Raw genomic sequence first — 17,500 nt, 5'->3', positions numbered from 1 at the left:
AAACAAGCCTTTTAGTGCCCAGTAACTAACACTAAAGCAAAGGCCTTCAAAGGTAAAAAAAAAAATACACCAATACACAGACCTTTAAATTTCAACAAAAATAGCCTTTTTTTGGCCTGTAATCAACACCAAAAACAAAGGCCTTCAGAAGTAGCCTTTAGAAGTAGAAAAAAAAGTGGCTCTGGTAAGTCCTTTTTACACACCAAAGCAAGTACCTTTAATGGCCCCGTGAAACTAAGTCCTAAAGTTGACATCAACACAATAGGCTTTTATGGGAATTTACTTTTTTTATATGAATAAAATAAAGGCCTTGATTGGCCACTCAAAACAAAATTACTTTTTAAAACTAATACCCTTTCTTTAAATCAGCTGGAGAATGGCTCTGTTAAGACCAGTGGAAAGAACCGAGAATTGTTGAACCATCCAGAACTCATATCAGAAGCAGAATTAATATAAAAAAAATCTGTTAATATTAACAGGATTATAGTAGTATGGAAGTGTTAAATGTGGAGAGGTGTTAATAACTAATATATTGATGCGTTTGTGTTTCAACATAGAGGAGATAATCTCTCTCTCTCTCTCTCTCTCTCTCTCTCTCTCTCTCTCTCTCTCTCTCTCTCTCTCTCTCTAATTAAACGGTCATAGAGACAGAGGTCCCTTCATTAAATAGGTAGTCACGCACATCCGAGAGTCTAATTCCTTACGACCATTAATCGGGAGGGGGGGGGGGGGGGTGGTAAGGCAAATTACTTGGCAGTGACGCATAGGGTGGTTACGAAGTCCGTGTTCACATTAAGGCTCTCTCTCTCTCTCTCTCTCTCTCTCTCTCTCTCTCTCTCTCTCTCTGCATTTTAATTCATCATTAGTTTCCCCGATAACTGCGCTTCGCTTCATTGATGGAGACGATGAGATAAAGGGAATGTTTATTTTATTCGATTTATCTTATCGAGTATCTTGATATGATAGAAAATTACTTTTTAAAAAATCTCTCGGAAGTTTCCTTATCAGTTCAAATTTCGTGTTTCTGTTCCCGATATCAGTTTTAATGATTACTTCAGAGGCCTCGTTATGCGAGCGACTTTTAAGTTTGACCTAATTATTACGACATTGCATCAATTTGATTACGGAAGTGGAAGCATCCTAAACAGGTTTGATTTTATGTTATTATTATTATTATTATTATTATTATTATTATTATTATTATTATTATTATTATTATTATTATCACACCGATATAAAATACAGTGTGTAACCTAACCGCAAATTATTGCTTCTTTTTTTCTAAAGTAAAGGACAAAAAAAATTTTTCTTTTTTTTAGGTGAGTTGTAATATAATGAAACTTTCGTGTTTTCAAACAAAACATTGTTAACTAACCCGCCCGTATCAGGAACAAAGATATTCATGACCTTTTTTTTTTTTTTTTTTTTTTTCCCCCGCTGCTGTCATACTGGTACATACCGTCTCTTTAGTTTCCAATTCGTAAAAGTAATTGATGTCAGTGTTTTTATTCAGGACATATTTTTCGCCTTCACCTTTCATTAATTCGTTACAGGACTGGATAAATAAAGCTCACGATTAAAACCCTCTCGTCTATCTGTTAATTAATATACAGTTAATTAACTGAATAACAAACAGGGATAAATTTAACGCGGATTCTCTTTAATTGTAACGTTCAGAAGTGATAACCTTCAATGACTCGAGTGTTTATTCATGTACGTACGTCCATTTATTAATTGCCATTACTAAAAAAAAAATTCTGCTGGATATAGTGTTTTTAATGTATTTTTCACAGATACTATTTTAGTATTATTTTCGCCATCAGACAAAAGATCCCTGTTAAGCCCCGCTGTCGTTCAGCGATTGAAAGGAACAACTTTTGTTCGTCAGCGCTCTGTAATGAGGAGATCCCCGGTCTCGTGGCCTCATTTGCTCTGTTGCAGAGCTTCCAAATTCCCGGGAACGAATTCTGGGTTCCTGTAGTTGCTGTGAACGAATTCCAGGGTTCCCGTCGTTGCTGTAAGTGAATTCCAGGGTCCCCATTGTTGCTGTGAACGACTTCCAGAGCACTGTGATTTTTGGCAATATATACACACACACACACATATATATATATATTATATATATATATATATATGATATATATAGATATAGATATATATATATATATTATATATATATATATCTATATATATCTATCTATATATAGTATTATATATATATATATATATATATATATATATACATATATATATCTATATCTATACCTATAATCTATCTATTATATATATAATATAATATATATATATATATATATCTATTATTATATATATAGATAGATAGATATAGATATCTCTATATATAATATATATATATATATATATATAGATATATCTAACATCTATCTATCTATATATATATATAAGATATATATATATATATATATATATATATATCTATATATATATATCTATGATCTATATATATATATCTAGATATAATCTATATAATCTATATAATCTATATATATCTATATATATATATATATATATATATACTCTTATATATATATATATATGATACTATATTATATATAGATATATATATATATATATTACAAATATAAATATATATATATAATATATATATAATATATATATATATATATATATATATATATCTATATATATATATATATATATATATATATATATATATATATATATATATATATATATATATATATATATATATGTGTGTGTGTGTGTGTGTGTGTGTATGTATATATATATGTATAATGTGCATTCAATATTCGAAATTATCTATGTATGGATTAAATCAAACACACGTATATATATATATAATAATATCTATTATAATTAATTATATATATATATATATTATATACTACATACCATACATACATCATACATACATACATACAACATACTACATACATACATACATATCTATATACATAGGTGTGTGCATTTGATTTAATCCACACATGCATAATTTTGAACTTGATAAAATCCACCCGTGAATGTCGAATGCTAAATTCTGTAACCTGGTACAACTATTGAATTCTTATTTATTCTGTCGATGACTTCACGAACATATGCTCCAATAAATCGGGGAACCATAAATGATATACTGCTTTATACCGAAGCCTTATATTCTTCGCTTCTTTGCAAGAGAAAAATAAATAAAATCAAAAGAAGAAAAACCCCCACAGATCTCACATCGAGCTGAGTAGAAAAACAACTGTACGGAGTCATGCATATGAAATTAGGTCTGCAGAGCCGCAAAAATACTCCGGAATCCATTTTGTTTTGACTGTTGCCGTCTCTACAAGGGGAGGGTTGCGATACGGTTTAATAATAATAATAATAATAATAATAATAATAATAATAATAATAATAATAATAATAATAATAATAATAATAATAATAATATAGGTAGTAAACCCTCTTTCAAACATGTAATGTAGAATGTTATTGCTACGTTTAATAATAATAATAATAATAATAATTAATAATAATAATAATAATAATAATAATAATAATAATAATAATAATGATAATAATAATAAATAATAATAATAATAATAATAATAATAATAATAATAATAACTAATAAAATAAAATAATAATAATAATAATAATAATAATATCTGGAAATAATGGAAGGAGGGGATATAAAACACCAAGAGATGAAGGACATGATCAGGAAAGAATATATGCAGAGACTCAAGGCGATACTCAAGTCAAAACTCAACGCCGGAAATATGATAAAAGCCCTAAACACATGGGCAGTGCCAATAATCAGATACAGCGCAGGAATAGTGGCATGGACGAAGGCAGAACTTCGCAGCATAGACCAGAAAACCAGGAAACATGACAATACACAAAGCACTACACCCAAGAGCAAATACGGACAGACTATACATAACACGAAAGGAAGGAGGGAGGGGACTGCGTCAATGTCGAGAACAGAGCACTGGGGCAATATATGAAAACCAGTGAAGACGAGTGGCTAAAGAGTGCATGGGAAGAAGGACTGATAAAAGTAGACGAAGACCCAGAAATATACAGAGACAGGAGAATGACAAATAGAACAGAGGAATGGCACAACAAACCAATGCACGGAATATACATGAGACAGACTAAAGAACTACCTAGCGATGACACGTAGTAATGGCTACTGAAGGAAGAGCTCAAGAAGGAAACTGAAGGAATGATAACAGCGGCACAAGATCAGGCCCTAAGAACCAGATATGTTCAAAGAACGATAGATGGAAATAACATCTCTCCCATATGTAGGAAGTGCAATACGAAAAATGAAACCATAAACCACATAGCAAGCGAATGTCCGGCACCTGCACAGAACCAGTACAAAAAGAGGCATGATTCAGTAGCTAAAGCCCTCCACTGAAGCCTGTGCAAGAAACACCAGCTACCTTGCAATAATAAGTGGTACGAACACTAACCTGAAGGAGTGATAGAAAACGATCAGGCAAAGATCCTCTGGGACTATGGTATCAGAACGGATAGGGTGATACGTGCAAATAGACCAGACGGGACGTTGGTTGACAAAATCAAGAAGAAAGTATCACTCATTGATGTCGCAATACCATGGGACACCATAGTTGACGAGAAAGAAAGGGAAAAAATGGATAAGTATCAAGACCTGAAAATATGAAATAAGAAGGATATGGGATATGACAGTGGAAATTGTACCCATAATCATAGGAGCAGTAGGCACAATCCCAAGATCCCTGAAAAGGAATCTGGAAAAACTAGAGGCTGAAGTAGTTCCAGGACTCATGCAGAAGAGTGTGATCCTAGAAACGGCACACATAGTAAGAAAAGTGATGGACTCCTACGGAGGCAGGATGCAACCCGGAACCCCACACTATAAATACCACCCAGTTGAAATGGAGGACTGTGATAGACAAAAATAAATAAATAAATAAATAAAATAAAAAAATAATAATAATATAATGATATACATGGGTAGTATTCCCTCTTTCAAACACGTTAATGTTAATGCTACGTTGGATAATAATAATAATAATAATAATAATAATAATAATAATAATAATAATAATAATAATAATAATAATAATAATAACAATAATAACTAAAAATTAACTAGTCTGGGAAAATGATCTTGTGTCGTCACGCTGAGATTGTCGCTCAAAACTTGGTTGTCGATAGTCCATTATTGTCCACTGACATTACCAACGCGACGTTTTTATTGCGAAACCTTATGCACGCTGATTCGTTCCTAATGTTCGTTCACCCCATGAAGCAAGAACAAATGAAGCCACTATAACGCAACTTTAGGAAGAGATCGATGGAAACAAGCAGAAGTTTCAGAATGGCGAGTCGATGCGTTGAGTGACGAGAACAAGAGAATGGAAAAGTTTCAGGCATTGCGGAAATCGTATCTAGTATAACCGAACAGATCCTGCCTGCAAGTATAATAACTGCATTATTGCGTGGATACATTAGACGAGAGGAGAGAGAGAGAGAGAGAGAGAGAGAGAGAGAGAGAGAGAGAGAGAGAGAGACTGATTGCATTATTGCGTGGATACATAAGACAAGGAGAGAGAGAGAGACCACATTATTACGTACATACATCAAACGAGAGAGAGCCTGATTGCATTATTGCGTGGATACATAAGACGAGAGAGAGAGAGAGAGAGAGAGAGAGAGAGAGAGAGAGAGAGAGCGTGGTGCCAATATAATTATTATTTTTTCCGAACGGATACCACGCTTTCAAATGCAAATCACTGCTTTGTGCAACAAGGCTGTTAATAGAATTTTGGCTCTCATCAATAAGCCGGGCTAAGCCATTCTCCTAATTCCTTTCGGAACGTACCTCACTGAAGCTAATGTCTCTCGCATCTGGCAATAGTCTTGGCACTTAATCACGTATACGTCGCTTATTCCAATATTCCAAAGGATACAGTCCTCTGAAAATGAGGTACAAGTCCCTCCGTAAATCATTTGAACAGCGCAACATTTCCCCAACACGGTGTCCTTGCATTAGCCTCAAAGAGAGAGAGAGAGAGAGAGAGGGAGAGAGAGAGAGAGAGAGAGAGAGAGAGAGAGAGAGAGAAACTGTAATTTAAAAATTCTGTCAGACTATTGCCTCAGAGAGAGAGAGAGAGAGAGAGAGAGAGAGAGAGAGAGAGAGAGAGAGAGAGAGAGAGAAAGAGACAGACTGAAAAAAAAAATTTGTTAGACTATTGCCTGAGAGAGAGAGAGAGAGAGAGAGAGACTGAAATAAAAAAAATTCTGTCAGACTATTGCCTCAGAGAGAGAGAGAGAGAGAGAGAGAGAGAGAGAGAGAGAGAGAGAGAGAGAAACTGAAATAAAAAATCTATAAGACTGTTGCTTTAGAGAAAGAGAGATTGAAATAAAAAAAATTCTATCAGACTATTGCCTCAGGAGATATAAAATAAATATCAGGAGTGAAAAAAAAATATACATAAATCATGTTTTCCTTTGAAATTAACCAGATAGGAAGACGAAGGCAGACAGTGAAAGGCAGACCACCACATTCTGTTCTCCATTGCGTTAACCAGATAGACAGAGAATGAAACAGATTGACAGAAGGTGATTGATGATTACTCAAAGCTAAAAATTCTTTCGCCAATGGTCCTAAAAAAAACCAGATAAATGACGAAACTCGAAGCTAAAACTCGCATATACGAATCATTCAGAATTGCGAAAAACAATCTTTATGTTATTGATTTTGAAAAAAAAATATTCAATACTGATTTCGAAACTCAGTAGGCTGATGCTTTAATGTAACTCCTCCGGATCTGTCGCCTTGTCACCTTCGGGTGTGCGTAATGTAATGTTATGCAGTGAGACTAAGGGTCTCATATCCAGCCCCGTATGAATATATTCCAATAAGCTATCGGAGACAAGGTCGGAGGCATCTCGGCTTAATTCATATACATTTGGCGTGACTGATATAGCATTAATGATGTGAATGTGTTCGTGATGACAGGAAGGGGGAAGGATATGTGAATAAAGAGGGGTGGGGGGCGGGGTCGTGGGAAGGGGATTCAAAAGATAAAATGGAATTTATTAAATGGCAAAATTAGTTACTCTCTTATTTCCTCTATTATAATAACTGTAGAACTGCTATATTTGCTTTTCATATATTTTCAGTAATTTTTGTTGCCATTAAAATTATTTCAATTAAAATTGACAATAACAATTGGTGAAAATTCTTTGCCTTACTTATGTTCTCAACAGTTAGTGAGACAGGAAATAATTAACTACAAGAGCTACAGGTATAATAATAATAATAATAATAATAATAATAATAATAATAATAATAATAATAATAATAATAATAATAATAATAATAATTTATTTTTGTTGTCAAGATGTTGGGGGAGGGACGAAGACAAAAACACTTTTAAGAAAGAACGAAAGAAGAAACCACAAACAATGAACTTCAATCCCGAATCGTCTGGCGTGCGAAGGATCCTCTTCATTGAATAACTCCTTCCCTATCACCCTGAAGACGGAGGAGCGAAGAAAAGTATGTCTCTTCCTCCTCCTCCTCCTCCTCCTCCTCCATCCTCCTCCTCCTCCTCCTCCTGAAGAAGAAGAAGAAGAAGAAGAAGAAGGAAGACGAAACTACATTAGACGCTGATTCGATTTCCGGAGCGATTGGAATTATAAAATGCGTCATATTTGGATTCCATTTGACGAGATAGCTCGTAATAGCGTATTAAACCCGTAATCTTCTCGGATCTAGTGGCAGCGTCGTCTTCGTCGACGCTACGGAACGAAGTGTTACACACACACACACTACACACACACACACACACAGAAGGCTGGCTGGGAATCTTATTCAGATCGACTTCTTGTGAAGTATCCGCCTCTGCGCTCATTAATTAAACATGATTGAAGTGTAATTCTTCTCAGAATGGGAAATCGGATATGAATCTGGCCTTCGTGTGCGAATTCGTAACCTTTTTATTTTTTTTCGTTGTGTTCGTACGCTGCGATGGATATTATGAATTCAGTCGGTTCCCTTGAGAAGAGTGTTAAATAGACATATGAACAAACTTTAAGAAATATGCAAATTTCTAGAATTCTACACCAGTTGACAATCCCGTCAAATGTTTGGATAAAGGCTCAGAGAAACTGCTTGGAAATGTTATTTTGGTTTGGATAAAGGCTCAGAGATCTGGTTGAATGTTATGTTTGGATAAAGACTCAGAGATCTGGTTGAATTTTATGTTTGGATAAAGGCTTAGATGCCTGGTAGAATTCTATATTATGGATAAAGGCTCAGAGAACTGTTGGAATGATTTGATTGGATAAAGGCTTAGTGACCTGGTGGAATGTTATATTTGGATGGATGAAGGCTCAGAGATCTGGTAGAATTTTATATTTGGATAAAGTCATAGATGCCTGGTAGAATTTTGTATTTGGATAAAGGCTCAGAGACCCGGTGGAATGTTATGTTTAGGAGTTTGTATTTGGATAAATGATTGGAGACCTGGTAGAATTTTGTCTGGATAAAGGCTTAGAGACCAGTTAGAATTTTATATTTGGATAAAGGCTTAGAAACTTGGTAGAATTTTGTTTGATTAAAGGTTTAGAGACCTGGTGGAATTTTATACTTGAATAAATTCTTAGACTTCGTAGAATTTTATATTTGAATAAATGGTTAGAGACCTGATGAGACTTTTTATGTGAATACAAGCTTAGGGACCTGGTGGAATTTTGCGTTTGATTAAAGACTTAGAGACCTGGTGGAACTTTATATTATTTCAATAATGTCTTAGAGGCCAGTTAGAATTTTATATATACTTTGAAAAATATTTTTACTAAAGCTGATTCACTTCAGGTAGATTCTTGGATGAGCCCTTTGCTTACGAGACGTTTGTTTGGCGGCCGCAGATTGGCTGGTACCGGGAGGAAGGTAGCTCCCAGCCAATCAGCGGCCGCCAGACAGACGTCTTGCAGGCATAGGGCTCACCCAAGAATCTACCTTAAGTGAACCAGCTATAGTGGGTTGCACTTTCTGCTTTTGATGGCTTTGCAAAGCAGGGATTTAAACTGTATATTTGGAGGTATTACGCTTAGTCTCTTTGTTTCTAAGAACCAAACATGGCTTTCTCAGACCCACATGTAAAAATTTCTCTCGACATTTTTGGATTCTTATGATCATTTCAGCATAACAGTGTTCCATTCAGCGGTGCCTTTTGAGAGCCTTCATTCATTCGTAACTCAATAATATAATCCGCTTCGATGTTGATAAATCTTGTGCTTTGGGTCTTAAGGCTTCATAGCTTTTGACAGAGTTGAAAAAAAAGCCAGTTGTATCCAAAATGAGGTGAAGAGTAGATCACCCTTTCTTCCATATATATAGTAACTGATAAAAGACGAGGATCTTACTGTATCATTGAGATATTTTAAAGCTTTGGATGGAACACCTCTTGAGTTGTTGACCTCAATATTAATAGGTGCCGTAGTCATTAAGTTGTGTAAATATGTGTGTGTGTGTGTCTATAAATGTATGTGTGTGTTTGTGTGTATGTATAGTGAGAAAGAGAATTAGTAGACGGAGGATAATGTTGAACCGTTTGAAAACAAGAATGCTTTTTTATCTAAACCGTTGGCTTAGGAGAATCTTTTCATCAGTTTGAATAAGTGTCAGTAACGTAAAAAAATAAAAGTTTCATATTATTATTATTATATATTATGTAGATGCATCAGCTGCATTCAGTTTATAAAGTTTTCTCTGTCTTTCCAAAAATTGCTTTTTCACGGTTATTACGTTCTGCCAGTGACACAACGATGTTTGTCATTCTTTGGAGAAGAAAATAGTTGCAAACTGGAGTATTTTCATTTAGGTAGAATACACTGTATCAGTTACAGTGACGACGCTAGTAACTGAAATATGGGTTTAATCTACCGTAGAGTATCCCATCTTCTTGAGAAAGTGACTATGTTCTCTTGAGTAAGTGAAACCCCACGGAAGATGAACTCCATATTTCAGTTACTCGGTAACTTCCTGGATAAAACTTATAGCTGGCAACTTTTATTCTCTCCAAAGGTTGACAAACATCGGTCAGTTACTTGCAGAATGCCGTAACCTAGAAAAAAGAAAACAATTATTAGCGGAAACTATATAAATTGAGTTCAGCTAATGCTGCTATCACTTTCACCACCATGTGCTAAAAATGGGTTTTCTACCAACAAATTATTATTATTATTATTATTATTATATTATTATTATTGTTGTTGTTGTTGTTGTTGTTGTTGTTGTTGTTGTTGTTATTATTATTATTATTATTATTAAGGAAACAATAATACCATGAAGTTAACTGGCTAACTCTAACACAACTGAATACTCACACATTAAAAATTAAAGGACAGATTAGGGAAAAACATAAAAAAACCCAGATCAGAAAACAATAAGAAAACGGGAAAATCACGATTTAAAAAGGGGAGCGATGCCCAATCGGAGAGAAAAACAAAAGAGAATATAAGGTCATGGATCAGCGACAGGGCGCTGACCATTTAAAGAATGGCCCCCATAAGTCAGCCGACAGATTGCGAGGTGTCAGTGAAAAACCGTTTATTATTCGTAGATATGAATCTGAGACGCCTCGGTGTATTGGACGGATCGGGAGACTTCACATATATATTCTCTGTATGTTGAAATGGGAGTGAAAAAAAAATGGGGGGTGGTCTTCGCTCTTAAAAATAAAGGAACGATAACTTCCGAAATCTGCTGTGACAAATGTGTCCGAGAGAGAGATTGAAATATATGGATTTTGTCTCTCTTATTTATTGGCGTGTGATGAAACTGGTTTATTTCAAGCGTATAATTTACTTGCTTTCACTTCTTGTTTAGTGACGTTCAGTTGCATACCCGATGATTATAAATAATTGTCGCATATATCTCACACCTTGAAAAGAATTATAATTGCCATCATCCCCCCACCCCAACCCCAGCTTACTTCCACGTTTTTTTTTTCTAATCTATCTTTACTATATAGCGAAGAATAAGGATAAGCAAGCAGCAACATAATTAAAAAGAGTGACAATATGAGTGAAAACAAAACTACAAAATTGAACTGGTTATATAACTGTGGGCAAAGAATTTGGTGTGCTTCTCTCTCTCTCTCTCTCTCTCTCTCTCTCTCTCTCTCTCTCTCTCTCTCTCTCTCTCGTTCAGTGAGGTTTTCATGCTGTTTATTGATTGTAAATGTACATTTAAATGTATGTATGCTTGCATTTGTGTATACCAGCATAATATCAGCCAGATCTATTCACAATAACGCGTATATATGATACCCAGCCTGTTATTCTACCCTGCCTATTGTAATGATCGGCCTTTGCGATACAGTTTATACGGACAAAAGACAGTTATGCATGAAGTTAACAATTGCATTTAATTGTTTCACGAGTTACTAATATTCCCATAATTACTTGAATGGTCTCTGGTGACTGCATAAAAGGACTTTCATAACATTGTGATAGAATTAACTACAATCCATTATTGGTTGTAAGAAGACGATGAGTTATTTAAATAGTATATATATGATTTCTCTATTAAGATGGGTTTTACTTTTAATGATAGGAAGAGTTGCGTGTCAACATTATACCTGCGTCCTGTGAAACGGTACTCACAACTATTTCAACAAAGTTTTGACTTTGATGTTTGTTGTTTGGTGATGAGTCACGAAATTCTTCAGAGACACAATTGTTTCACGGACAGAATAATGCATCTTTGAATTTCTCTTCATGATTTCTCCAGCATTTGCATATTGGGAGTTGCTTCAGACGGTATGTTTTTAAATGAAATATTCGCCTCGCGTTTTATATCATGAAATCTCCCTGACTTTAAGAAAAAAATACTTTTTTAGAGGTTGTTTCAAAAGTTTCTCATTGCTGGTCAGTATTCATTGGAGATGATACTTGAAATTATATGTACAACAGTTGGGGATTACAGTGGCATATTATATAATCTCATATTATATCATTTTTCAAATAATTTGTTTCTTCAATTTAAGGACTATCAGGAGATCCTTAATTCAACCAACAAGTAAAAGACCTTCGCAAAATATCTAATTGCAGAGTAACAAAAAGGACTGTAGTATAATATATAAAAAAACTAATAATTAGCTTCATATGTTTATTTATAACTGTACATGACATCAAAGAGCTTCTCCAAATCCATAGATTCGTTTTTTATATGGATCTCTACTAGACTAATGTTATTCATTTTAATACCTTGTCGAAAATAGGCCATGTGTACTGTTTCATTGTGCACGATTATTTCTGTTTGTTTTGAAATATCTGAAAAACATTTGTCATCAGTGACTCGTTTTCTTTTCCTTACAGCTGATGGCTTCTTGGTGCAGCAAAATGAACTATTCCAGCATTAGCTTCTTTGTCAGTCTTCGTTAACAGGGCAGAGTCCAGAGGTCCAACACAGGCCTCTTATCTCCTTTAACACCGGCTTAATCTAGACCGGCAACCACTATCTACCTTATACGCCTCCAAAGGTGAGTGTTTTATAGATAATATTCTTCAAGCTGTGATTGGACTAAAGGAAATTCAAGTTCATTCATGAGATTCTGCGACTTATTGGTGCTTAAGAATTCACGTATTTAGAAAATCTAATTAAACTTTACGTTTTTGGGATTGCTTTCATACGTATAGGCTCACTAACAATACACTCTTGGTCCGTGTTAAATAACTTTTTTTTATAACTGTTCGTACAGCATAATATTTAACCTAAAAGTTGTTTTTGGATAACACAAATGTTTAATGCAAATCTTGCCTATCTGTTTTGCTGCCAGCGGCATCACGAAGAATTTTTCCTTGAGTATTGAACATTATTTTCCTGTAATTATATACACAAACGTCCAACTTTAGACCTAGTGACAAAACATTCAGCTTGAACATAAATTTTTAGACCGCGTCGTAAGAACGCTTTACTGAACACTTAATGTCATACCAAGTAACGTAAAAATACACTCGAACTAAACGCTCCGTGTTAGACCAAGATCGTAAGAACACTTTCCCTAAACACTAAATGTTATACTAAGTGAAGTAAGAACTCTTACCCAAGCACTAAATGCTAGATATCCAAGGGTAAAAGTCTACCGTCTGCTTTTAGTGGAGACGAGGAAAAAAATCTACTCTTCACCGCGCATCTCCTTCCTTTTTTTGGGCGATGCTCAAGGGAATAATTTATTAGGTCCCATTTCCGTGCCCTTTGGAGATCCTCCACCTACGGAGGAATTTCCCATACGATATCATTCCCTGCCCTTATTTTCCGCCGAGGTGGCATATATTTCCTGGAGGGTCTCTTCGAAGTCGACGTCCTCGTGCAATTATCGCTCCGCCATTTTGGAGTTCTCTTGATTTTATTTCGTATTTTTTATTCATTTATTTATTTATTAATTAATTAATTTATTTATTTATTTAGATTACTGTCTTATTCATATTTTTATACTGTGGGACAGTGCATCTCTGTTTATTTTTGTTATTGATGTATATGTAGCCACTTCATTCTTACGCTTTTTTTTTTCCCAGAACTAAATCTTTATTGTTAACCAAATGGCAATTGTCCTTTCTTATGTTTTTTTCGCGCAAGAAATCAGTAACTTTGTACACACACACACACACACACACACACACACACAACACACACACATATATATATATATATATATATATATATATATATTTATATATATATATATCATATATAAGATCTGTTTATTTGATAACTCAGGAATCATGCATCACACACTTATGTATATTCCCGAAAAAAAAGAAAAAAAACTTGAATCTTGAGAGAGAGAGAGAGAGAGAGAGAGAGAGAGAGAGCCAGCCGTCTTCATTTTCTTCTCCCAGGAATCTCCCGCCTGTCAGAACTCCCTTCGTTTTTTTCGTCCCTCTACTTTCCTTGATATTTCTAATTTTTCGGGGGCGGGCTTTCTCAGGCCCGAATTTTTGTATCCCCTCCCCTTTCCTTTCTCACATCACTCCTAAATACTACTCTCCTCCTCTCCTTACTCCACCTCCTCCTCCTACCTCCTCCTCCTCCTCCTCCTCCTCCTCCTCTTCTTCTTCTTCTTCTTCTTCTTCTTCTTTCTCTCCCTCCATCATTCTCTCGGATATTTCCATCAATATCAGGTCGTGATCGACATTTCCATCAGCCAGAGAATAGCCACGTGGCTTTCCTACATTGTTTCCCGAAAGGATCCTTCCAAAGTCGCCGCTTAAAATGTATTCGATTTTTAAGCAAGTGGGTCCGTAGGTTTGCTCATTTTCATTCCAAGCGTATTCATGCGCACGCGCTCTTTTATATGATCCCTGACAACAGCGTAATGATTTAAAAAGCCCCATGAGTTTCCCCATTTTTTTTCTTTCCCCTGCGGAGTACCTTCATAACCGCTTTCTTTTTTAAGTTTTTATTCCGAGGAGCATCGGAAATTTCGCGTTAAATTACCTTCGCTCTAAAAGTTTTATGAGGTACTTTACATTCAGAATGTTGATTGGTGTTTATTCATGAATCAGAACTCGCGTCTAAATATTTCCTACGAAGTCGTGGGGGAATGCTAGCCAGGTCTGTTGCGATAAAGCGAATGGGTTATATTTAGCTTCAGATCAGTTTTGTTTTTCTATTTTCTTTATATATGGAAAGGAGAATTTTATATCCTAAATTAATTCTCTATCTTTTGTACTCAATTATCTGAAAACCAACTTAGTATAACTGACAGATTGCTTGATATTTAACGTCAAATGATTTTTCCTTGTTTCTTTTTATGGAAAAGTGAATTGTATATCCCAAATTAATTCTGTCTGACTGCATTTATATAACTAAATTAACTTAAATTAACGGTTAAGGACTAAAAGGTATTCAAACTAAGCTGACCAATCAATTTGAGATAAGAAATATGAAAATCAATGCAATTTTTTTTAAATCAATGCAATTTTTTAGAAATCATTTGTGTGGGTTGTCGATTCTCTTTTCATGTCATTGCCAAATGGCGCAAATAATTACGAAATTGACAGAATGAATTTCGCTTGTTGTTTCGAAAGAAATAAAGAAAATGGATATATCCGTCGATTCATAACTGCAGACATGGCAATCCCAAGTTTAAAATATATCGAAAACTTTCCAATTAAATATAGTCACTCATTCGCAATTACAGGTAAATATTCCATTTCAAAATGGATCGATGGCTGTCCCATGGAATCCGTCACGTGATTGACAGTCTTTCTAAGTTTGGTGAAAACTGACTTTGATAGAGAAAGAGAAACGTCTGGGACTTTTTTTTTTCAGTCTAACCGACTTCTGAAATTCGGTTGTAGAACGGCAGACTTTTCGTTATCAAAAAGAAGGTTCAATTTAGGTCGATCTGTCAGGGTTCGTAAAAAAAATGACAGAGAAAGAGATACTCTGAATGTGGGTGAAAATAACTTCAAAAATTATATATGCATATGTGTGTATATATATATATATATATATATATATATATATATACATATATTATATGTATGTATATATATGTATATGATATATGTATATATATAATATATATATATATATATACATGTATATACAATCTTATATATATATATATATATATATATATCTATATATCTACATGTATATATATATATATATATATATATATATATATATACACATATGTATATATATTTATAGGTAAATAGATAGATATTTTCATGTGGTTCTGTTATTACACTGTAAGACAGACATATATTTTTTTTATCGTTCCAGCCACTGTTAAATTCTTAGTAAAAAGACAGTTAATGAAAACGATTAAGGTTTAACAATTCATACCGCCATTTTTTTTTCTTTGCTAGACTTGATCAGTAGGCACAAAATGTACAACTAGAAATAAAATGAAATTATTTTTCGCCAGTAAAATGTAATCTTGAATCCAAAATAGAAAGGCAAGAGCAACAAAAAATAGATAAGTCTTGTTTAGCTAATGTCATCTTCCACATAAAAAATAATCCCTTAGCCTTTAGCCAAATTGAACAACGTGAAATTACACTTGCGTGTCTCGTGTCATCATATTTAAAAATGGACTCTGAATCCGGTTTGTAATGAGCTATAGTTATATAATCAGCGCACAAAGCTCGTACATTCAAAATTAATTGTAGCTCCAAACTATCCAAAAGAGCTGCTGTATCACACGCTACATTTCGTTAAAAAGTAATCAGAGCAGCCAGCGAACTGTGGTTCCCCTATGAAATGATATTAATCGCGATGTCGGAGTATCTGGATAGTCATTATAGTAATAACTATGTATCAGAAGAGATTATACCTCCCGTAGGTGCATTATCTAGATGGTATTCCACTCAGGAGCTGAAGAAGCATCCAGGGGTCCACGTAAAGCCTCAGGTGACAAAAGAAGATATAGGCCGCCAATGGATCTGATCACAGCTGAGTTATACAGACGTCGTCGGGGGACGTTTTAATATCCCAAAGTGGTTCCATAAATTTCCCTCCGTCTACCCCCCCCCCCCCACCCCTTTCCACTTCTCCTCCCTATATCCAACCCCTCCCACTCCCCCTTCTCACCCCTTCCAAAGCGAGGCAGTAGCGAACTCCGTATTCAAATCATGGCATTTGAAAATTGGAGCTATTTCTTGATCACTGGGAGTGCCCTCGAGTGCAAGAAGAAGACGAAAGAGGGAGGAGGAGGAGGAGGAGGAGGAACGTGAGAAGTTGCAGGCCAAGTCGAAAGTCATATATCAAAATTCAGGCATTTCATCCTTTTTTTTTTCCTGGCCCTTTTTATTTTTCTTTTTTTTTTTTCTTTTGGGTGAAATACATAAAACGAACGCCACCTTCTGAAGATGCTGAAGAGCGATGATTTATGAATTCCTGTGAAATTCTCCGCTGTAATTTTGTCTTGTTGGGTCTCTTCGGGAACTTTTTCTCGGAAACCATCAAGATATTACCAAAGTTTATTAATTCTTCATGGCCGAACGGAGACCAGAGAGAGAGAGAGAGAGAGAGAGATGAGAGAGAGAGAGAGAGAGAGAGAGAGAGAGAGAGAGAGAGAGAGAGAGAGAGAGAGGGGACCCGGGATTGGGAGGTGGGAAATAGTACACTTGCATTGAACGTTTGAAATCTAGAGGATCTGAACAAGAATGGGATCTGTGTCTGACGGAAATGAATATAGGTTTTCTCATCTTATTTGCTTATTTATTTATTATCACCATGTATTTGTTATAAATGCAACGTTTTAAGTATTTCTAAGCAACATTACGAATACAATAAATATGAAATGTGGTCGTTCATGTAACAAATATGTACAAAAAATATTTTTATATAAAGCACATCTGGGTTAGCGATCATCTTTTATAAAAAAAAATATTTGAGTCGAAGGAATAATGAGCACTTTATGAAGAAAAAACAAAAGAAATTATAAACTATTTACCAAGGCAG

At 34.7% G+C, this 17,500-nt stretch overlaps 1 protein-coding gene across 1 annotated transcript in view; it reads right to left on the bottom strand.

Annotated features, from left to right (window-relative positions):
- The window catches only part of LOC135206020 (putative mediator of RNA polymerase II transcription subunit 26), a 48,262-nt gene extending 34,087 nt beyond the window's left edge, over window positions 1-14,175 (bottom strand). The window contains exon 1 of the mRNA XM_064237190.1: window positions 14,083-14,175. Coding sequence (XP_064093260.1) covers window positions 14,083-14,175 — 93 coding nt within the window. The remainder of the gene's footprint in view (window positions 1-14,082) is intronic.
- Between the last annotated feature and the right edge of the window lie 3,325 nt (window positions 14,176-17,500).

Source organism: Macrobrachium nipponense, chromosome 29 (genome assembly GCF_015104395.2).
Source record: "Macrobrachium nipponense isolate FS-2020 chromosome 29, ASM1510439v2, whole genome shotgun sequence".
NCBI classification, from domain to species: Eukaryota; Metazoa; Arthropoda; class Malacostraca; order Decapoda; family Palaemonidae; genus Macrobrachium; species Macrobrachium nipponense.
Note: the sequence above shows the minus strand (reverse complement) of the source record. Positions and strands in the feature narration are given on the sequence as shown.